The 24,551-nt window shown below is 43.8% G+C and overlaps 1 protein-coding gene across 5 annotated transcripts in view; it reads right to left on the reverse strand.

Moving 5' to 3' along the window:
- Nucleotides 1-24,528, reverse strand: part of LOC111954672 (AT-rich interactive domain-containing protein 1B) — a 95,488-nt gene extending 70,960 nt beyond the window's left edge. The window contains exons 1-4 of one of the 5 annotated variants that reach the window (XM_023974565.2): nt 24,313-24,528; nt 22,887-24,209; nt 18,225-18,428; nt 11,780-11,929 (exon numbers count right to left, since the gene is read on the reverse strand). In XM_023974565.2, the coding sequence (XP_023830333.1) occupies nt 11,780-11,929; nt 18,225-18,428; nt 22,887-24,164 (1,632 nt within the window). In that variant the 5' untranslated portion in view covers nt 24,165-24,209; nt 24,313-24,528. Of the gene's footprint in view, nt 1-11,779; nt 11,930-18,224; nt 18,429-22,886 lie in introns of all 5 variants that reach the window. The other 4 variants (XM_023974566.2, XM_023974564.2, XM_023974568.2 and 1 more) reach the window with 4 other exon arrangements.
- Between the last annotated feature and the right edge of the window lie 23 nt (nt 24,529-24,551).

Consider the following 24,551-nt stretch of genomic DNA (forward strand, 5'->3'; position numbering starts at 1 on the left):
GTCTCTCACTCTCTCCTGGCCTTCTCTCTCTCTTCTCCTGGCCTCCGTTCTCTCCTCTCGCTCTCTCTGCTCTCTTCTATGGCCCCCCCACTCCACTCTCTGGTTTTCCTGGCCCCTCTCTCTCTTCGCTCTCTCTTCTTCTGGCCCCCCTCTCGCTCTCTCTCTCTCTCTCTCTCTCCTTGGCCCCCCTCTCTCGTCTCTCTCTCTTCCTGGCCCCCCTCTCTCGCGCTCTTCTGTCCCCCTTCTCGCTCTCTCTCCTGTCCCCCCTCTCTCGCTCTTCTCCTGGCCTCTCTCGCTCTCTCTCTCTCTCTTGTCCCTCGTCTCGCTCGTCTCTCCTGTCCCCATCTCTCGCTCGCTTCTGTTTCTTCTCTCTGTCGCTCTCCTCGCTCTGTGTTGTGTGTGTTCTGTCCTTCTCTGTCTGTAATAGGTGTCACAGGAGGGCTATGTCCGATGGGGCCAATCTGCTATGACCTGGGTAGCCAACATGAGGAGATGGGCCTCAGGGCTAGCGGACAGTCCTCCAGTCTACCCTGTAAGTCCTACAAGTTCTGTAAAAACACCAGCACGCTGCCACACAAATGTGCTGTAAGGCTACTTACAGCCACTTGGAAACGCATACTGACAGCCCTCGACATGCCACGACAAAATGTACTGAGGGTTAACTGCAACACACACACATCCGGTTTAGTTTACTTAATTGACTGCTTCAATTGAATTGATGCTCAACCCTGAGGGTGGCACTGTGTCAAGCCTACACATAATATTTATTGGCAGGGCAGGAGCCATGTCCTTAACACTTGCATGGGCTAACATTACCTTTTTGGGTCTTGCATGTTTTATTATTCTTTTTTTAATTTATTTTATTTAACTAGGCAGGAGCGAGAGAGGGGGGCCAGGAGAGAGTGAGCGAGAGAGGACAGGAGAGAGTGAGCGAGAGAGATGCAGGGTGAAGGAGAAGTGAAACAGAAATTTACTAATCCATTTCTGCTGACATTTAAAATGCCCCCCCCCCCCCCATGAAGGCCTATGTGGTGCTTCTCCATCTAAGTTAGTAAACACACACACCACTCAAAGAACACTATCCCCTAGCCTGTAACTGGGTCTGGGCATGTCTAAGGACAAACACTGACTTTAACCCCACAAATAACATGATACTGTGTTAAACTGGCAAATACTGGAGTAAAATGTTAAGTACTGGAGGCTCTGCCAAGAAACAACTGCCTTTAATCYGAAGAGCTCAAACACGGAGTGGAGAATGGATGATTTGTACCGTTTTGTTTACGGTACACTGTCCTTCTCTCAGCACATATCAAAACTGCAGGCTAAAGTTAAATCTAAACCTGGTTTCCTCCATCATAATCGCACCTCTTTCTCCCCAGCTGCCAAACTAACCCTGATTCAGATGAACATCCTACCCATGCTAGATTACAGAGATGTCATTTATAGATCGGCAGGTAAGGGTGCTCTCGAGCGGCTAGATGTTCTTTACCATTYGRCCATCAGATTTGCCACCAATGCTCCTTATAGGACACGTCACTGCACTCTATACTCCTCTGTAAACTGGTCATCGCCGTATACCCGTCGCAAGACCCACTGGTTGATGCTTATTTATAAAACCCTCTTAGGCCTCACTCCCCCCTATCTGAGATATCTACTGCAGCCCTCATCCTCCACATACAACACACGTTCTGCCAGTCACATTCTGTTAAAGATCCCCAAAGCACACACGTCCCTGGGTCGCTCGTCTTTTCAGTTCGCTGCAGCTAGCGACCGAGCTGCAACAAACACTCAAACTGGACAGTTTTATCTCAATCTTTTCATTCAAAGACTCAATCATGGACTCTCTTACTGACAGTTGTGGCTGCTATGTGTGATGTATTGTTGTCTCTACCTTGACCTTTGTGCCCAATAATGTTTGTACCATGTTTGGTGCTGCTAGCATGTGTTGCTACCATGTTGTCAATATGTGTTGCTACCATGCTGTGTTGTCATGTGTTGCTGCCTTGCTATGTTATTGTCTTAGGTCTCTCTTTATGTAGTGTTCTCTTGTCGTAATGTGTGTTTTGTCCTATATTTTTATTTTGAACACCAGCCCCACAGGAGACCTTTTGGTAGTCAGTCTGTCATTGTGAATAAGAATTTGTTCTTAACTGACTTGCCTAGTTAAATAAAGGTTCAATAAAATAAATCATACAGATTAGTATAAACTGGCCTGCAGCCCAGTGACTCAGCGGACATTAAATCTTCTGTGGTTCATTTCTTTTGTAGGATTTCCTCAAAACGAGAGCCTACCATTTCCTGAGGTAAGCAAATACTCAGGAGGCCAGTCAGATCACTGAGAATCAGTCTGTTTGAAATGAGGCAATGAGAAAAACACAGACTAGTCCCATTAAGCCGTTAGCCTGGTGAGTTATTTACAGACTGAGCAGGGCTGGCCAGGTTTACGCAAGTGTAGTGCAGTGATAGCTGGGTCACGGCCAGGTCACACAGGCCAATGTTTACACTCCGAGGATGCCATCAGTGCTCTATCGTACTCGCTCACACGCCAGTCGTATGGAACAGCTGCTCTGGCACAATAAAGACCACTTCCCTCAACAGGCAGGGAGGGCCAGAGGAGAGGAGTGGGGCATGTACTCTGTGTGTGTGTGTGTGTGTGTGTGTGTGTGTGTGTGAGGGCCACGCACAGGAAACTAATCATAGTGAAGGTATGCAGCCAGCGAGAGGCCAACTCCACCCCCACCAAGGAACAGATGTGTCTACTTGAGTTGAGCATACATTGGGATGAAGACGGGGTTCATCTGCTGATGCATCATATGACGGATGATACATTGGAGTTGGGATTTGCATGCGTTATTGAACAAAATCCAAAATAATAAAACATTTCTCATGAAATTCAGCAGGTCTGTTTTTCCATTCTTCAACAACTCTTCCAGATCATTAAGGATATTCACACAGTGCAATGTAGTACAAGCTCTCAGCCAGGCAGGCTGACAAACAGCGATATTACAAATAGCTTACACATTAAAGACTTCCTTTGCTTGTGAAATGCTTGGCTACACAGTAATGAAATATGTCCAGAGGGAATTAGTTTGAGGTATGGCGAGGGATGCGTGATGTAAGGGAATTAGTTTGAGGTATGGCGAGGGATGCGTGATGTAAGGGAATTAGTTTGAGGTATGGCGGGGTATGCGTGATGTAAGGGAATTAGTTTGAGGTATGGCGAGGGATGCGTGATGTAAGGGAAATTAGTTTGAGGTATGGCGAGGGATGCGTGATGTAAGGGAATTAAATTTGAGGTATGGCGAGGGATGCGTGATGTAAGTGGGAATTAAACAAATCATCCAGTGGCAAACAAAGCATCACAGAATATGTGTGAATCCCAAATGGCACCCGATTCCTATATAGTGCACTACTTTTGATCATGGGACATAGGGCTCTAGTCAAAAGTAGTGCACTATGTCGGGAATAGGGAGCCATTTTGAGTTGCAACATATCAGCTCTGACAGGCTCTATGTGATGGAGGTCAACAGGAAATACATTAGACTGTATCAGCAATGGCACAGCTACGTGTTAAAATGTACATTTTATTATTCCCCAAAGCAACAGTCCGCTGGGTGCTCAAGAATACGCCCGTCGTCAGCAAGCAACCGGTTCATTATGTAATCACGTCTATTTCACGTATCATGAGTGTTGTGTCCTCAAAAAGTTGCATTCCTTATTTAAAGAGATTTGCATCTAAACCCGTGTCTCAGTGCTAGTCATTTCACATACCCCCAGTAAATAGCTCTAGTAGACTCAATATTTTTTTTTTTTTTATAGGCGCTGACACTTAATCACCAATGAATTCTAGTGAATTCATTTCAGAAGAAAACACTCATCAATTTGCAGGGATCTGCAAGGGTGTGCTGTTACCATAGAGACGCAGACTATGAGAGTGGTAGGGCTGCCTGACCGGGTTCACATCTCTTCTTGTTAACTACAGGCCTTTATCCAGTCAAACGGAGCCGGAGAGAGAAAAGCTACTCTTTACTTTAAAGCCGATTTTAAGGCCAAAATCATCCTTCCTGCCCAAGCGTAACGTGACCTCCAATCTAAGCCGAGAGCTACATTCATAGTGTCAGTAAAATGCAGAGGAGGGCTTGGACCCTGGCTGCTCCCTTCAGAAGATCGTTCTTCACTGAGACCAGTCATGACAGCCAAGCTGCCGGGCTTCAGTCAGCCACAGCATTCATTCCAAATGACACCCTATTCCCTATGTTAGGAATCCAGCTGGTGGCCCACTGGGGACTTAGTTAGCTTTCAGAGCCCAAGAATAGTGTGTGTGGGGGGGGGGGGGGGCGGGGAGGACGACACATAAGACTGTAAAAACACCAGCAAATCGGCGCCCAAGTGATTTTAATTTTGGAATTCTTCACAGTGCGTCCATTTCACCCGCTGTGCGACCTGACTTTATCTATTCAGGAGCACCAGTATGCCCAGAGAACAAATCACCCAGACGATAATTGTTGCAATGATGACTTCACTGTACCGCAACCCGAGTGCCACGGAGAATAGACCGAGTGCAGATTCATGACGGCCATGCTTACACCATTAGTACAAAGAAAACATCTAGTTACCGCATATATTYTTTATTACGCTCCTAAAATGTCCTTGTGTGCTCCTAAAGTGTTCAACTTAGGCGCACACGTGCTCCTTGTAAAAACAAAAGGCCAATCGTAGAGCCCTGAAAGTCTTACCAGGCATAGAGACATACTGTGTATGTAATCCAGGGTTTCCGTTAACTGGCAATTTATGGCTTTTGGCTGACAAAATAATAGTGAAAAGCTGATAAAACTGTTACCGGCAAAAAAAAATGCCAGAGACAAAAGAAATCCCTTTGCAAAATAATGCTTTTTATTMATTGATGGAAATACATTTGACCGTCACACTTATCAGTCTATAGGTTAATATCAGAATTTAGTGGAATTAAATTGGCCTGTGTTTATTCTTGTTAGTCATCATGTATCTGATTTATCACACACGTACAGCGTACAGAGCCTATTTTGAGCACAATTTCTCCTGCAGCTCCTCACCTGGTTGCTGCTTGAGTAAAACCTGCTTTTAGAAGCCCATTCATTGCGCAACAATTCTAAATGCAATCGAGTGTTTAAAAACAGTATTGGTGCACGATTAAAAAGAGCTACCATTTTTATTTCTCAACTCTCCACTTTACAAGGTGAGCTGGAGGTAGTGYGCATTTTGAAAACAAATTAAATTGTTTAAAACCTGAATATTTTATTTAATATTATGGAGACATGTTTGACCTTGCTTCAAAGTAGCCTGTAGACAAAATCCCACCATGGAAACTAGAGGTCGACCGATTAATTAGGGCCGATTTCAAGTTTTCATAACAAATCGGAAATCGCATTTATTTTTAATTTTTTACACCTTGATTTAATCTTTATTTAACTAGGCAAGTCAGTTAAGAACACATTCTTATTTTCAATGATGGCCTAGGAACGGTGGGTTAACTGCCTCGTTCAGGGGCAGAACGACAGATTTTTACCTTGTCAGCTCGGGGGATTCAATCTTGCAACCTTACAGTTAACTAGTCCAACGCTCTAACCACCTGATTACATTGCACTCCACGAGGAGCCTGCCTGTTACGCGAATGCAGTAGAAGCCAAGGTAAGTTGCTAGCTAGCATTAAACTTATCTTTATAGAAAACAATCAATCAATCATAATCACTAGTTAACTACACATGGTTGATGATATTACTAGTTTATCTAGTGTGTCCTGCGTTGCATATAACCGATGCGGTGCGTATCGTTGCTCCAATGTGTACTTAACCATAAACATCAATGCCTTTCTTAAAATCAATACACAGAAGTATATATTTCTTAAACCTGCATATTTAGCTAAAAGAAATCCAGGTTAGCAGGCAATATTAACCAGGTGAAATTGTGTCACTTCTCTTGCGTTCATTGCACGCAGAGTCAGGGTATATGCAACAGTTTGGGCCGCCTAATTTGCCAGAATTTTACGTAATTATGACATAACATTGAAGGTTGCGCAATGTAACAGGAATATTTAGACTTATGGATGCCATCTGTTAGATAAAATATGTAACAGTTCCGTATTTCACTGAAAGAATAAACGTCTTGTTTTCGAAATGATAGTTTCTGGATTCGACCATATTAATGACCTAAGGCTCGTATTTCTGTGTGTTATTATGTTATAATTAAGTCTATGATTTGATAGAGCAGTCTGACTGAGCAGTGGTAGGCAGCAGCAGGCTCGTAAGCATTCATTCAAACAGCACTTTCCTGCGTTTTGCCAGAAGCTCTTCGCTGTGCTTCAAGCCTATCAACTCCCGAGATTAGGCTGGTGTAACCGATGTGAAATGTCTAGCTAGTTAGCGGGGTGCGCGCTAATAGTGTTTCAAACGTCACTCGCTCTGAGACTTGGAGTAGTTATTCCCCTTGCTCTGCATGCGTAACGCTGCTTCGAGGGTGGCTGTTGTCGTTGTGTTCCTGGTTCGAGCACAGGTAGGAGCGAGGAGAGGGATGGAAGCTATACTGTTACACTGGCAATACTAAAGTGCCTATAAGAACATCCAATAGTCAAAGGTTAATGAAATACAAATGGTATAGAGAGAAATAGTCCTATAATTCCTATAATAACTACAACCTTACCTGGGAATATTGAAGACTCATGTTAAAAGGAACCACCAGCTTTCATATGTTCTCATGTTCTGAGCAAGGAACTTAAACGTTAGCTTTCTTACATGGCACATATTGCACTTTTACTTTCTTCTCCAACACTTTGTTTTTGCATTATTTAAACCAAATTGAACATGTTTCATTATTTATTTGAGGCTACATTTTATTTATGTATTATATTAAGTTAAAATAAGTGTTCATTCAGTATTGTTGTAATTGTCATTATTACAAATAAAGTTATTAAAAATATATTAAAAATTCCAACAAATCCCCCCCCCCCCCCCCCCAAATAAAAAATAATAAAAATTTGGTTGATTAATCGGTATCGGCTTTTTTTGGTCCTCCAATAATCGGTAGCGGCATTGAAAAATCATAATCGGCCGACCTCTAATGGAAACGTGGAGCCAATTATTTTTTTAAAGACTTTAAAAGTCAGCGCGTGACTTTCAAGTTGGGAAAGTGTAGTTATGATTTTCGTATGTGCATTTTCGTGGAACATATATATATTTTTTATCAGAAAATCTGATTTAAAATGATAAAGTTACAAATCAACATCACCAGCCTCTGCCATATGCATTGATACACCATGATCCATTGGCAGCTACAGAAATGAGCACATGGAACTCATAGCCTAAAAGCCAATGCAGCAGTAGGCCTGTAACTTCCATTGCTCTTTCACCCCGAGGATTGGTGATTATCGAGGGGGAGATTGTTGGGAAGATTTTTCAAATAGCTTACTGTGAGGAACTATACTTTTAATATATTATCAACACACTTTCCTACATTTCCGCAGAGCAGGCCAGGTACTGCTATGCATTCTCAGGCGCTCCCTCAACATTTTCAGGACAAAGAAACCAGATAAGTGCTCATTGCTCACATGGAGCACTCCAAACAAAAGACAATGACAGTTTTTGTTAATCTCATAAATGGTTATGAAATTAACCAAAACTTTCTCACAAGTGTAGCAGGTTGTGAAATCTGCAAACAACATTTCCACTCCAAGAATGAGAACTGTAATTGACTAATTAATACATGCATTAACATAAATTAATGTATCCAAATGACGGGGATTACATTTACTACTGATGACATATGTAATGAGGAATTAATAAAAATGGCAAACAATTCACACAATGAATGGGCAAGAGACAGCTTAGAAATTCTGGAGAGACTCGCTTATATCTTTACCACACCCCTCCCTTCTCAACATTTTAAATTATTATTCTCAAGACACATTATCTACACATATTTTAGATGCTTTTTACTGACAGCCACAACTCAATCAGCTAGGCCTATTGCCACGCGCGCTGCCCAAACTGCGGGCTTTCCAAATAGGCATAAGGCCTACGAGCTTGCAATTTGAAACAATCCACAGCAATTGTTTTTCAAGAAGCTAAATTATCCTGGATTCCTCTATTTCTTTCTGTATAGACAGACCATTTCCATTTACTTCCCTATTGGACTCCCACTATTAGGGCTGAGCGATATGGCCTAAAACACACATTTAAATTTTTCCGGACTTGTGAGCAATTCAAAATATATACACATCTCAATTTTTTTATTTAAAAAAAAATGTTGTCTCTAAATAAGCACTGTTGAACAATTAAAAGGTCAAATCCACTGCATTTAAAACAGTCAGCAATAATTTAATGAATTCAGAGTTTGTGCAATTATAGAGAGGCTGAATATATGCCTTCCACAACCATAAAATAATTTTTGGGCCAATAATAACTGATCAGGCTGTCAGTTGTCTCTTTAAAAATGCCCTTTTTTGTTACAAATGTAACCAGAACCATGCATAATGCACATTCACTAATAATGTAGCAGGTATTCTAGAAAATGAAAACTGGTCTCAATCTCTCAAGCACACGCCCATGTCCTAGTTAGTAGTAGTACCCAGCTAATATTTATATTTCAAGTTTAGCCAACTTTGATCTTGGATCTAAGCTCTGAATTCAGCTAACAAGGCAAAACAGTTGAATTGTTATGAACACACCCTTCTGTCCGTCTCRGTTTGAACTGCATGCTAGCCTGTCCACTTTGTTCACAGGTTGAAATCAAGTGGCCTGACATATTTCTCAGAATGAGTTGCCGATTCCTTTGATAAGTTGTATGCTTATTGCAAAATTAAAAAACGCAGACTAAACAGCTAGTACAACAATCTTTATCTGACTAAAATGCTGCTAGCAATACGTGGTACCATAATGCGCACACAATGAACTGAGCATTTTCAAGAATGAATGTTCATTGGTACATCCATTTTAGTAGTGTCTGCTCTCCTGGAAATTTGAGGAGTTGAAACAGGGTATGGTTGGAAAGGTTAACTTCTCTATTACAGTAAAATAATGTMTTGAAACCGCTTGTCAGAGGAAGAAGTGATCTCTCATCTTTGTTGTTGTGAGTGGTAGGGGGAGGGGAGAAAGTGGCGAAGCGAGAGCCTACACTCTCGCCAAAATGTGTCCAAAATAAGCCCAGTGCTTTTCTATGCGCTTATTTTTAACTTAAGCTTGAAGCCTGCCTTCCCGTCTTTGGGACAACAACTCCCATTGTTAGGGCAGAGACATGAGCATCTCGTTATTATATTACAGATCTCTGGTGTAAATGGGAAGGTGCCCAGCACAGAAGGAGTGAACGAGACCGAAAAGACAACATGAGAACAAACGCTCATAAAAACTAAGAAATAACAACAACAAAAAACTTGATTCTGCGATATAGGCATTTGGAATAGCGCGCAAAAACATATATCCGATTTAATTCAAATGTATCGCCCAGCCCTAACCACTATGTCATTTCTCTCCTGTTCTATTGGTTTCATATSAACTTTCTTTTGTTGTCCAGAAGCCAAAGGCACAATCCTAGTCCTATTAGCAACCCATCCTAGTCATAGTAACAACCCATCCTAGTCATAGTAACAACCCATCCTAGTCATAGTAACAACCCATCGTAGTTGTTGCATATTTAAATTCTAACAGAGATTGTGTAACTATGGAAACACTATCAGGTGGGCTTTTTAGATTGGTATTTTCCTGCCAATTGCATTTTGGCAAATGTTTGAAAATGACGTTTTATTGGCTGCTTCATTACAGGAGTTGTATGTTCTGTTAAGATGAATTACCATAATCTAAATGTGATGTCTGTCATTCTGAACATCGTGGGTAGATGCCATAATGAGTTATGCACCCAATGCATACGGGTCTGGTGGATTTCTTAAATGGCGGGTAAATTAATTTCTTCCCAGTCACGTTGTCCGGTGCCAGATGATCCTAACGGAAACCCTGATGTGATCGTATTCAAACGTAAGCAAGGTTTGAAATTATTATATGTTTTAGTCAAATATTATATCGGTTTGAACTTCTTGCGGTCAATCTGCAGTCTACAAATGATTTGTAATTATKTTCCGGCCCCCGACCATCCACTCAAGAAAAATGTATAATAGATCGGCCAGAGACTGAATCTAGTTGATGATCCCTGCCCTACATAGTGCACTACTTCTGACTAGAGCCCTGCTCTGTATAGGGAATAGGGTGTCATTTGGGACGMMCTGAATAAATGAAAACCCATGTCCAGGAGGGGAGCTTCGATATTGTCTTTCCTTTCTCCAGGCGTCACTGTATCAAACACACGCACGTTTCCCGTGGTGTGCGCTGACTCATTGTCTTGCCAAGACGACACAAAGCTTACCAAGGCCGTTGGGACAGAGGAGAGAGACAGAGTAGCACGGGCAACACAGATCAGTAGACTGCCACGCTCTCCGTCTCTCCCACAAGGTCTGGACTCTTTGATTGTGGTTTCGGTCAGGTGGAACACTGTTTGCATCCCTAAAGGGGGTGAACTTAGAAACAACGCCTTGTCTTGTTCAGTGGCCCCCGACAGAGTTCACGCTCTGTGTTGTTGGCAGCTGTGCTTCATCATTACAACACCCAGTTTCACAGGAAACACTGGTCTAACAAGCACAGTGGTGGCCACCTTGGGTCTTTGGTGCTAGCAGGAGCTGTAGCAAGCACAAGGGTATCAGTCTAAATCCACCCCTTTATTTCCCCTATCCTCCCWGTCAAAAACAGTGGGAGCGGACACGTGGCAGGGGCAGAATTTGAAAATGTTTTTTCCCCCCCTATCAGTCTTGTCATCATCTAAGATATTTTTTTAAATACAGTTAGTGTGTGGGGATAAACAGAAACTTAGTTTTCAGTACTTTATTTCCATGACTGATCATGTCCCATGGCTCTCTTGTCCCTCTGCAGCAGACATATGGTGAGCAATATGTTTGAAACATCGAAATGCAATAAAAATCACAGTATCGAATCTCAAAACATATAGAACACAATACATATCGTATCAGCGCCTAAGTATTGTGAAACTATCATTAACTTGGGGTACCTGGCAATTCCCACCCTACTGGAAACTGGATTTTACTCAGTCAATTTGTCATTGTTCCAGCCAGGCAGCACCACAGTTAACCCCTCTCTTCTTTTGCTGTGTATTCCTTCTCTCTCAGAAGCACTCCTCTCACCAGAGGAACCCCAGGTATTACACAAAGGGTCAGGGTTTTCCCTTCATCCAAGGACCCCCCTGCAGGTAACTCTCTGCTAGCAGAATAAAAAATGACTGCAGCTGACCCGCTGCCTCACGCCTACAAATATGAGCAGCCAAAATGGCTGACTCAAACAGCCTGTCCTTGTCAAAAGTAGTGGGAATAGGGTGCCATTTGGGACGCAGCCTGAGAGAGAGGGGACAGGGAGTGCAGAAGGAACAGGTAACGGCCCACTCTAATCTCTGGGGAACACTACAGCACAGAATTGGTTTTTAATGTATTGCTCATTAAGTTTTTAAAATGAAGATGGACCTGGGTGGCCTCTGTTCTATTGGCTATAATCCCAGTAAACTGGTCWCTCCACAATGAAATCAACGTGTGTGTGTGTGTGCGCGCTTATGGGGTAAACACTGCTTTGATTACACTCATGGACATGAACTAGCCGATGAGTGCGTGGTTCAGAAAGGTCAGAAGTCTAACCGAAGTCCTGCCAATTGGTTAGTGAACGTCATTACACGCGTGGCATTGTAGGGGTTGTAGTCTTACCTGCTGTGGCAGTGGACGTGGCTGCATGTAGGGGGGCTGTGTGGGGGCTGCAGGCTGCTGTTGGGGAGGGCTGGAGTACGGGGGCTGGCCTTGTGGCTGGCAGTACCCACCCATGCCCCCCTGCTGCTGCCTATACTGAGCTGCCATCTGCTGAGAGACAAAGGAGACATCAGATATGATAGGGTCAATACTCTCTAAAAGCTCACTGTCAATGCCCACAGCTCTGCAAGACGTAAAGGATAGACCAATGGCCTTTAGTTCACCAAGACATCATCAGCATACCATTAAAAAATCCCGATTCATATACAGAAGGGAATTTGATTAAACTCCCAATCAACTTGGTGMAGTATAGCCTAAGTCATTTCGACTCAGTCCCACTGCCTGCTAGGTTGTTTACCATGTTCTGTACTGGGGTTGACTAACGGCAGTGAGAAGTGATGAACAGAACCCTGGAGGGTTTCTCACCTCTCCAGCCTCAATACATTAACATTGTGTTGACATCAAGAATACACACAGCCGCCGTGGCCCAAAGGGTACCCTATATAGTGCACCATTTTTTACCAGAGCCCATAGTGTGCCATTTGGGACACAGCCCCAGCTGCTCTCCTCCTCCTCCATTCATCGCAAGCTGTTTGTAACAGTCTTACGTAAGGCGTTTTGGGGAACAGCTGTTATTGGCTCATCCCTCTCTCTGCCTCACCTGGAGTCACTTACTGGTCGTGTTTTTAAGTCTAGAACAAAATACACAAAACCAGCAGTGTATAGAACAGACTGATATTTATTCTAGAGTACACCATCGAGAAATCTGTAAACAACACGATCGATCATAAGGTTTCTGCAACAGAGGCAGAGTTCAGCATTCCCCTATTGGTGAAGGGTCCTCCCCCTCAACGATTCAAGGATTCAAAAGCCAAGCACAAGAACACTAGCCTGCTCATTCTATGAAACATCATATCTATGAAACCTAAGAGCAATCTATGATAATGGCTGGGTTATTTCTGTCTGCAGCTCAAAATGGTAGCCTATACCTAAAGTAGGGCACTACATGGGGAATAGGGTGCCATTTGGGACACAAAGGCAGAAACATGGAGGCCCATATGGGAGTGCAGCGCTGAGCAGTTTTACAACCCAATAGCTGTGTGCAATGCTCATCACCCAACAAGCCGTCAGCTCCTTAAGCCTGAGGGGCGTTGAGGCCGTTTTTCCACACATGAGCTCATCACTATGGAACTGAGACACTGATGTCTGGGAGTCTAACTCAACCTCCCCTAGCTCCTTGCCTCTCCTCGCCTCCCAGCCCCTCTCCTCTGAGCCAATTTCCAGGCCAGGCCAAGAGCATCTGAAGGACGTACCAGCAGCAGCAGTGGTGAGAGTGTGCTCTCCTTCACTACCCCACAAATGGAAAAGCTTTGGATTGGTGTAGTCATAGGCTAGAGGGGAATTCCAAAATGTTCTTATACCAGCTATTTTATTTCAAATCCATGAAGGAAAGTGTCAAACAGTTGCACRTTTTATTGTAACGCAACCCCCGCTCTCTGCCGGAGCCAGTCTGCATTATTAACTGGCTCCTGTAAAGTCCCATCAGATAAATACTGTGATCATTATGTACAAACCTGGAGGAGAACACTTGGCTAAATCCTGCTATCACTTCAGCAGGCTTAGACCCAATCAGGTGCTGCCATTGTCAGTCAGCGCAGTGTGACTCATTTACTAAGAACAAACTGACAGATACCAAAAAAACTGAGGGTTGGCACTAGGAAGACCTTTGATTAAATGAGGTGTTGGTTACTGAGATAGTACAATGCCATGCAGGACACAGGGTAATGTAAATACGTCACAAAGACGTCTCAGCTAGAGTGCATGATCTATAATCAAATCAGCATGACAACGAATCTGAGTTTGGGAAGATGCAGCATGGCTTCTTAATCCTTAGGTTTGTATGGGCTGTAATGGGTTTTCATAGGCCAGACGCTTTCAGACCTCCATAAATCTGATTTTATTAGTCACATGCGCCAAATACAACAGGTGTAGACCTTACAGTGAAATGCTTACTTACGAGCCCCTAACCAACAATGCGGTAAARAAATAATAATAATACAGATAAGAATAAGAAATAAAAGTAATTAAAGAGCAGCAGTAAAATAACAAGAGACAATATACAGGGGGGTACCGGTACAGAGTCAATGTGCGGGCGCACCAGTTAGTTGAGGTAACATGTACATGTAGGTAGAGTAATTAAAGTGACTATGCATAGATGATAACAACAGAGTAGCAGCAGTGTAAAAGAGGGGTAGCCATTTGATTAGGTGATCAGGAGTCTTATGGCTTGGGGGTAGAAGCTGTTTAAAAGCCTCTTGGACCTAGATTTCGCGCTCCGGTACCACTTGCCGTGCGGTAGCAGAGAGAACAGTCTATGACTAGGGTGGCTGAAGTCTTTGACAATTTTTAGGGACTTCCTCTGATACCGCCTGGTATAGAGGTCCTGGATGGCAGGGAGCTTGGCCCCAGTGATGTACTGGGCCGTTCGCACTACCCTCTGTAGTGCCTTGCGGTAGGAGGYCAAGCAGTTGCCATACCAGGCAGTGATGCAACCAGTCTGGATGCTCTCGATGGTGCAGCTGTAGAACCCTTTGAGTATCTGAGGACCCATTCCAAATCTGGAATAGGCGTTTGTCATGCCCTCTTCACAACTGTAAGTGTGCTTGGACCATGTTAGGTTGTTGGTGATGTGGACACCAAGGAACTTGAAGCTCTCAACCTGTTCCACTGCAGCCACGTCGACGAGAATGGGGGTGTGCTCGGTCCTCTTTTTCCTCTAGTCCGCAATTATCTCCTTTGTTTTGATCACGTTGAGGGAGAGCTTGTTGTCCTGGCACCACATGGCCCTGACCTCCTCCCTATAGGCTGTCTCGCTGTTGTCGGTGATCAGGCTTACCACTGTTGTGTCATCGGCAAACTTAATGATGGTGTTGGAGTCATGCCTGGCTGTGCAGTCATGAGTGAACAAGGAGTACAGGAGTGGACTGAGCATGCACCCCGAGGAGCCCATGTTGAGGATCAGCGTGGCGGATGTATTGTTACCTACCTTTACCACCTGGGGGCGGCCCGCCAGGAAGTCCAGGATCCAGTTGCAGAGGGAGGTGTTGAGTTCCAGGGTCCTTAGCTTATTGAGGAGCTTTGAGGGCACTATGGTGTTGAACGCTGAGCTGTAGTCAATGAATTGCATTCTCACATAGGTGTTCCTTTTGTCCAGGTGGGAAAGGGCAGTGCGGAGTGCAATAGAGATTGCATCATCTGTGGATCTGTATGCAAACTGGAGTGGGTCAAGGGTTTCTGGGATAATGATGTTGATGTGAGACATGCCCAGATTTACAAAGCATTTCATGACTACAGACGTTAGTGCTAAGGTCTGTAGTCATTTAGGCAGGTTACCTTGGCGTTCATGGGCACAGGCACTATGGTGGTCTGCTTAAAACATGTTGGTATTACAGACTCGGACAGGGACAGGTTGAAAATGTCAGGGAAGATACTTGCCAGTTGGTCAGCGCATGCTCGCAGTACACATCCTGGTAATCCGTCCGGCCTTGTGAATGTTAACCAGTTTAAAGGTCTTACTCACATCGGCTGCAGAGAGCGTGATTACAGTCTTCTGGAACAGCTGGTGCTCTCATGCATGTTTCAGTGTTATTTGCCTCGAAGTGAGCATAGAAGTAGTTTAGGTCGTCTGGAAGGCTTGTGTCAAGTGGGCAGCTCTCGGCTGTGCTTCCCTTTGTAGTCTAATGGTTTGCAAGCCCTGCCACATCTGACGAGCGTCGGAGCCAGTGTAGTACGATTCGATCTTAGTCCTGTATTGCCTGTTAAATGGTTCGCCGGAGGGCACAGCGGGATTTCTTATAAGCTTTTGGGTTAGAGTCCCACTCCTTGAAAGCGGCAGCTCTAGCCTTTAGCTCGGTGCAGATGTTTCTTGTAACCTATGGCTTCTGATTGGGGTATGTACGTACGGTCAATGTGGGGACGACATCGTCGATGCACTTATTGATGAAGCCTATGACTGGTATGGTGTACTCAATGCCATCGGAAGAATCCCGGAACATGTTCCAGTCTGTGCTAGCAAAACAGTCCTGTAGCTTAGCATCTGCTTCATCTGACCRCGTTTTTATTGATCTAGTCACTGGTGCTTCCTGCTTTAATTTTTGCTTGTAAGCAGGAGGATAGAATTATGGTCAGATTTGCCAAATGGAGGGAGAGCTTTGTATGAGTCCGTGTGTGGAGTAAAGGTGGTCCAGAGGTCCAGAGTTTTCTTCCCTCTGGTTGCACATTTAACATGCTGATAGAAATTTGGTAAAACGGATTTAAGTTTCCCTGCATTAAAATCCCCGGCTACTAGGAGCGCCGCCTCTGGGTGAGCGTTTTTTTGTTTGCTTATGGCAGAATAAAGCTCATTCAATGTGGTCTTAGCATGCCTCTAAACAGCTACGAAAAAAACAGATGAAAACTCTCTAGGTAGATAGGGTGGTCTACAGCCTATCATGAGATACTCTACCTCTGGCAAGCAACAGCTCGAGACTTCCTTAGATATCGTGGACCAGCTGTTATTTACAAAAATACATAGCCCGCCACCCCTTGTTTTACCAGACGCCGCTGTTCTATCCTGCCGGTGCAGCATATAACCAGCCAGCTGTATGTTGATAGTGTCGTCGTTCAGCCATGACTCCGTGAAGCATAAGAGCATAAAATATTACAGTTTTGAATCAGGGACCGATGACACTAGGGGAATATCCCAAATGGCACCATATTCCCTTTACAGAGCCCTGATTAATAGTAGTGCACTATAGAGGGAATAGGGTGCCATTTAGGACAGTTGACACCAGACCAAAGACAGCAGGATGCAAGGGAAGACATAGCAAGAAGGAAAGCCAGCATAGTAGACTGAGGAAGACTGAGGAAAAGTAGACTGAGGAAGTAGTATAGTAGACTGAGGAAAATCCATTCCTAATTATCTTGAAATATTAAGGTTGATCTCTGAATGACATCTCTAATACGGGCATGTCTTCTCTGCTGCATCTCTTCTCTCCGTGCTGGCCGGCCACCCCCCCACCCTCGGGAACACAATCAATATAAAATAGCAAAGCGGGGCCCCGGTGGTATCTGAATAGTTGAAGCATCCAATTTCAGGTGGGATCCATGAGGTAATGGAGACGGGGCCATCTGGGGCCCGGCGCTGATAAAAGTCATTATATGCTCCGTCTCTCTCCAAGACGGAAAAGCAAGCAGAGCTGACACTTACACATAGAGCCCTAGGGTCAAACTGGAAAATGCTGCCGATTTCTAATGATGTAATGATGTGATAGTGGTTTTCTACCATCGCCGAGATGACGTTTTCTTTGGGCAACGCAATTTCTGCTATTTTCAAAGCTGGTGTTGTGAATATTTACATTTAGGTGATTTAGCAGACACTTATCCAGTGCCACAAAGGCAGTATCAATATGACATTGGTATATGACAAGATTACAACTGCAGAACAATTCCTAGTGTGTGTGTGTCATGCATGGCCCATGCCAAAGTGGAGGGCATAGAAAGCTGTTATCTATTCATATCAACAAGGGTTTCCATACTTTTTTCAGCACCCGTCACAGGAAGGATAACAGCTGGAATGAAAGAGGGCCAACTGTGAAACAGAACAGCAGCAAAACCCAGGAAATTTACTTCAAATCAGCAAAACAAACAGTGTGTTTGTGTAATATATATAAATAAGTAAGAGAGAGAGCGAGAACAGTACACAAATACTACTGGTGAGGCCGACTTTAGTCCTTATTTAGGACCATCATACATCATGCTACGTCAGCAGCCTGGTCCCATGTGAGTGCCACTGCCAGGCCGTCTCTGGAGGAGCGTTAAGAGCCAAGTCCAACATTCTGTCCGGGGGCTAAATATAGCAGCAGTGCAGTCTGACTCTAACCAGAATAGACTGACTCAGCCCAGCCTGGCCCACACTGCTCTGCCAGCCATGCTGCATGTCAACAGATCCCTACACTCAGTCAGAGCCCTGCCACCCACACAGGGGTTGTGTGACAACCTATTCCCTATATAGTGCACTACTTTCAACCCGGTCCATTAGGAACAGGGTGCCATCTGGGATGCAACCACGGACAGGCAGGCACACCGACAGACCCATGCCGTCTGCGTGATGGGACAACAGGCCAAAGCTTTTTTTAACCTGCAATGTGATTGTCATTCAAAACCCACACAGCTCTGAAGAGCCCTCTGCCTTCCAGTCACTGGTATAACTGGTGAAAGGGCATCCCAATGAGGTTCATTGTAAAAGTGAATACGTCACGTGCTAAGTACTCCTGAATGCTGACAGTAGTCTGTAGAGAAGTAGCCTACATTGCAATGACAGACATTTAGGCAGTGGTTGACGACTAGCCTAAAATGGAGAACATACCTGCTGCTGTTGAGGATACTGCATTCCACTCATGCCCATCTGACCCCTCCCAGGCATTCCCATTGGGTAGCGGTGAGGAGAAGGTGATCTGTATGGTTGGCCAGGGTAGGAGCCACCCCCGCCCTGCTGTTGCTGGGAGTAAGGGTTGTTGCCCATGCCGTAGAGCTGAGAGCGCTTCATCGCCATGGCATCTATTGGTGGCACCTAACAGAGAGAGATGGRAGGAGTTAGCATAAGATTGGGCTAACTATGCTTTAGATATTTTATAATACAACCAACAGCTTGCAAGGTCAAAGGCSCCTTCCTTCTCATTCGCGGCAGATAGCCTAGTGGTTAGAGCGTTGGACTCGTAACCGAAAGGTTGCAAGATCAAATCCCCGAGCTGACAAGGTAAAAATCTGTCGTTCTGCCCCTGAACAAGGCAGTTAACCCACTGTTCCTAGGCCGTCATTGAAAATAAGAATTTGTTCTTAACCGACTTGCCTAATTAAATAAAATGTATAAAAATATATCTACAGTCTAGCCTAAGAGCAAAACTAGTAAGAAAACAATAGCGACATGGTCCAATTCTGACTATCACTACTCAAATTCCAGTATATGACAGCTGGCCAGAATTGAAGTAGGCCTATTCACCATGTCTTGCAAATTACAAAAGTAGTTTAAATGTTTCAATACATCAGATTACTCCATCGGTCCTATTAAATAGCCTGAGGTTCGTAGTCAGGTCCAGGGGTTGGCAAAGATATCCAGGATAATGTGCCGTCAAGTGCTTTAGGAGTCAGGTTATTCTCGAGACGCTCGACAGGCTGTGCCAAAAAAGAGTGAGAGCAATTCAAACTAATCTTCTCATGTCACTGCTAAATTCAGGCCAATTGAAGCAGCACTTAAAGAAAATGTGAGCAATCGAGAAAGCCCAAGGGGCCACTTTAAACGAATAGTCTGGGTGTCAGCAGTCATGCCTGGGCACCCTGCGATTTTAACACACACTCACTAAATGACAGTTAAGGGTAGGTTATCTAGAATAAAAACGATTCAAATGTTTTCGCTGTAGCTCAGATGGYATTATGATCAATGAAAGCAAGTTGGAGGATGTTGTACCAACAATCCTTTGTAGAAGTATTGTACACCTGGCAGTACGCCTAATTTGAATGAATCAACTTTGTTCAAAGACAGAAACAAAGCAATATTTTTATTTTACACTTGCCAGAATCCAGCATGGTAAACTCAAATGACTAACAGTCTTAAAAGAAAACCTTCTCACTACATAAAAGACAGACTAGATCATCAGATAGAGAAAAAGCTACTTAAATCCCAAACACTACACTTTCTGAACTAAATACACACACAACAATTTGTCTAATGAGGTCGAAAACACAAGAATGCTTGTCAGGTACCAGCAGTAAACATTACATTTTGTGTTGTTCTTACTCCATTTTATGACCTGTCACTGGTTTCAATCCGTTCGTAAACAGCACACATGAAGGCGTTATAGGTCCATTATTTTGAGAAAGTCTCACCCCACAAATGAAAGACTGGAGAAAATAGCTGCAGAGCAAAGAATGATGGGATTTAAAAAAAAAACGCAAATAGGTCAAGCTTGTTTTCGTATTTTCCCTGTATTAGGAGTCCAGTGAGCAAAAATCACTCAATTTCTGCCAGCTAAACACTTTTTCTGTCTGCTGTAGGCTAATCTACCAAACGAGGGCTTGCTGTCAATGTGAATGAGGCCATTCAGATGGGGAAATCCTACCTACAAATCAGCAAAATAAAAAGGATTACATCCTAAAATGGCACCATATTCCCTTTATAGTGCACTACTTTTGACCAGAAACATATGGGTCCTGGTCAACAGTAGAGCACTGTATATGAAATAGAGTGCCATTCAGGACAAATTAAATACTGAGTCCCAGTGCCATGTGTTCAATTCACACCATAAAGAGGGTGGGGAGGAGACATCAAACCTGCATCTGGAGAGGGAGGAGTAAACTATGAAGAGAAACCCCTCTACTTTAAGCCAGCAGAATTCTTACAAATCTGTCAGAAATATGCCTGGGTTGAGTTCCTAAAACACAATCTCAGGTTTGTCTGTAACCCTACACTACGGGTAACCAAAGAGCACAGGACGAACCCTCTCCAACCCATAATGAAGTGGACGTCCAGACTCACTGACGTCCAGACTTGAATAGAACCATCCTGCACATCACAGGCAAACCACAGCATTTCCCACATCATCTGGCTATATCCACACACTGCATCTACAAGGTAAACATATCCACTTGTCAAAATGTAATAAAACTAGAGCTTTGATGGCAAGAATGTCAGAGACCAAAGCCAGCATCACTCCCTTCATAGTGCTTATGATGCGCCACGGTCCGTGTGCTCAAAGCCAGAATGAGGGAGAGTTGCAGAAAAACAGGACATGTCCTCTTTTAAAATGCCTAATTTAAGACTCAATTACAATACCTCAGTGAAGATAATCGACTTTCAAAGGAGAAATGTTTATTATAGGCTTGTCAGTAACAGGATCTCAGAGCATGCTGGAGACAGCAGGAATTAGCTAGTGAATACAAGAAAAAACTTCCATCTGAAAAGTCCATATTTTGTGTAGTTCAGCAGTTTGCACATCTTTAAACACTGTGGGCGGTTTAGCCGTGGGGAAATTAAGCTACAATAGAGACTAGAGTGGCTGTTAAACATTTTCAGAAAGAAAGCCTGTCTAATGGAGGGGTCCGTCCACAACATGTTCACATTTACAAAAGACTTCAATGCTTTCAAACCAGGCACTTCTTGGTAGGTTGTCACAGTGCAGGCCTGGAGAGAGTGTGTGTTTTCCAGCTGAGGTATTTAGCTGGCTGATTGTGGGATCGGGCACATGGCTAATTTGCATGTGTGAAGGGAGACCACATAATGGCCTCCATGTCAAAAAAMCAGGATCACATCACTAGATAAAAGAGGTCAAGCCACGAGTGTCAAAGATACCATTACACAATGGAAACAGAACACAATCCTGATTCCCCCCCCACAGTCCTTGATAGGCAGGTGGCAAGAGCCAATCAGATACAAGATTAGGTCAATTAGGAGGTAGCGGTCAAATTTACCTCAAATGTTCATGCTTCCAACGTGCTCTTGGAAGTGCAAGATGKACACCAGCATGTACTGTTTTATACGTAATGTAAGTGCCTTAATATCTAAAATAGGCTTCTTTATAGGAACAGGGCATGCATTTTGTTAAATAGCAGAAACCCAATCATCCAGTTGACATTCATTCTAGCTTTAGACTATGGCGATATCGTCTATATGAATGCAGCTGCCACTGGACGCAGTTTATCATAGCCCACTACACTTTACTAGGGAGATGTGTACCGAACCTGTCACTGCATTCTGTATCAGAAAGTAGGCTGGCCCTCTCAAATATTATAGATCAATGCACTACTGTCTGTTTGTTTATAAAGCCCTTGTGCAAATGTCTGCCATACCTTACTTCGTTGCTAAATGACAGACATGCACACAAGTCACCAGACCTGATTACATGGATGGCTAACTCTGGAGATCCCTTCAGTTTCCACCGAGTTAGGTAGATCTGTGGGTAATTTTTTTTGCGGAATGATGTCCAGAACGCTCAAGTTTGATGTTTTGGCGCCACTAGGGCAGTTCAGAAGGCTGGTTGATGACTTTTATTAGTGAGTAATGTGTTTGTTTTTCATATGTTCATTTTCTTCAATTGCTTGTACATATTGGGAATTTGTATGATCGTGTGCTGAGCTTCCTTGTAAAAGAGACCTTGGTCTCAATGCAATTTCCYTGTTTAAATAAATTGAAATAATGATCATAATACGTGCTGATGAGCACATTTAGCTACTTGGCCAACGCGAGGCCTTCAAATTGGTGTAACAAGGCTAACGTTAGCAGGCTATGCTATAGCTAGCTAGCAATAGCAGATAACAATTGGAGTGTATGATATCTAACTAGCTGGATATCAACAAACGAATGTTAGTGTTAGCTAGTAAGAATTCTGATTTGTTGAATAAAAGTAAATATGCGTTTTGAGATGTGAAACGGATACTTCAATATCTCAGCAGTTGCACAGATCCTGTGCTAGCTAGAAGGAAGGTCGATAGTTTTCGCACCCCAATCTAACGTTTTTWATTTTTTTTATTTAACCTGTATTTAATTAGGCAAGTCAAGCAAGTCCACAAGTTAAATTGCAAATGTTGTAGTAAATTTATCAGCATGGGTATGCATACGTTTACATGGTACAGTACTGTACCTAAAGTTTGAAATGTTGGAGAACAGACTAACTTAACTAGACTTAAGAGACTAGCAAGCAAGCTAACTGAAAGATCTGGGATCCCCAACCAGAAGTCACCTTGGACAGAAATTGAAATGCCAACTTCAAATCAACCATAACAGAATAGTTAACTAAGTTAGCTGCCCACAAAAATACGGAATTCAGAAAATGACCATTTGGGTGTTCTCCGCGTGCATGTTTATTTATTCTAAAAACAGAATGTACAAAAGCTGTCCTAGCGATGCTGGCTAGCTAATACATTAGCATAGCAAACGTGTCTGTCCATAGCTAAATTAACTAGCCAAGCCGCCTGGAAAGCGTAGTTATAGTTCGGCCAATTAGTAAAAAGTGACAAATATGAATGCATCATTTACCTGTGATCTGCCGCTTCCTTGTCCGTTGTTTCCAGGGCTCATGGCAGGGTGACTTCTTTCTTGTCCTCCCCAACTATGAGTTGTTGAACCGTATTGGGAGCTCAAGTCTTTAGTCAGCCCCATGCTTGATTGTTGTTGTTGAGCAGAAGGATTAGTGTAATCTTGATAGCCACTGCCATAGCCCCGCATCATAGGGCTCGGGGATGTCAGTAACTGGTTTAGAGTCGGGGTAGCCCCCGACGGATGCTGCTGACTTTGCCCTGGAAATCTGTGAAACCCTCCAATATTCGCACCACCAGAAGAAGAGGCAGCAGCCATGGCAGCTCTGCTATGATTAGCAGCAGCCGTGTTGCTGACTTGGCCCATCATGTTGTTCCCGTGCCGAGAGGGACTCATCATCCCATATCCACTGTTACCGTAGCCAGATCGGTAGTTCGGGTAGTGATTGTACGGGTTGTTTTGGTATCCTTCGTGGGAGTTTTGTTGAAGTTGATCCATATTGTTCTGTTGTACCGAATGCATTATCCCAGACCCTGGGCTTTGTTGTCCGCCATGTTGATCAAAGCAAGGCCCTCCTCTTCCCTTTCCATAATAACTATTATTTAACTCCGAAACTGAGCTGTTCCCACTTTGGGACGGGTTGATGTTATTAGTTGGTCCCAAACTGGCATGGTCGTACCTGCTGTTAATACGGTCCTCCGTTTTGCCCGGTTGGTCCTCCTCCTCACTTTTATTTAGCATTTGTTGCTGCTGATGGAGTTCCACTTGATTCCCTAAAACAACGTTCTCTTTTCCTCCATGTTGGCGGTTTCCACTTTCTCCATGTATCGACTGCTGGCTGTTGTGAATTTGGCGTTGTTGGTGCTGAATGAATTGATTGAATGGCTGTTGCTGTGGAGGTGTGTGGTGGTGCGATGGAGGAGGATCTCCGACACCAACATTTTTCACTTTATGACTGACAAGCGTTCCCGTCTCCATGCTTCCCGAACTCATGCTACAATTTGAAGTCGAAAAAGACTCCGATCTAGAATCTGCACTTTCCTTCTCACGTTGACTCGAATTGTTGTTTACAGGAAAAACTCGAGCTCTGTTTGGGTTCAATTCATGGTGATTGCGTTCTACATTAATAGCATGAACGATAGTCCCGTTTCCTACCCCAACTACAGCTCCACCAACTACTCCAGATTTAGCAGATTTAAACTCTTGACTCACGCTGCTAGTTAAACTCGACCTTTTCTTACCAGTTGATGTTGGGGCTGTTGCCACTTGTGCGGCCATGATCAAGTCCACATCTCAGGCAGAAAATCCAGTCGAGCTAGCAAGCTAAACATATAGAAGAAAAGCAGAACACGAAAAGATGCCAGCTAGCTAACGTTAGCGGGAAATGAAAAAGAGCGCATACAGTGTCGAATATGAGCATAAATACCATCTATGTTAGAGCGAGCTCATGTTGAAAGTTTTGATAAAGACGGGCATGAAACTTTTTTACTTCCATGTTTAACCCGTATACAGGCAAATGCCTTTTCTCCCCAAAGACCATTTAGCCCAGCATGGCAACAGCGAGCGTTAAGAATCGATAGTTTATACCTCAGCGATCTAGAGGGCTGAATGGCTGACGATTTCCTGGTCGGGGCGGGGCGAGATTATTCTGAGTAGTGGCACCTG

The sequence above is a fragment of the Salvelinus sp. IW2-2015 genome, linkage group LG28, assembly GCF_002910315.2.
Source record: "Salvelinus sp. IW2-2015 linkage group LG28, ASM291031v2, whole genome shotgun sequence".
Taxonomy (NCBI): domain Eukaryota; kingdom Metazoa; phylum Chordata; class Actinopteri; order Salmoniformes; family Salmonidae; genus Salvelinus; species Salvelinus sp. IW2-2015.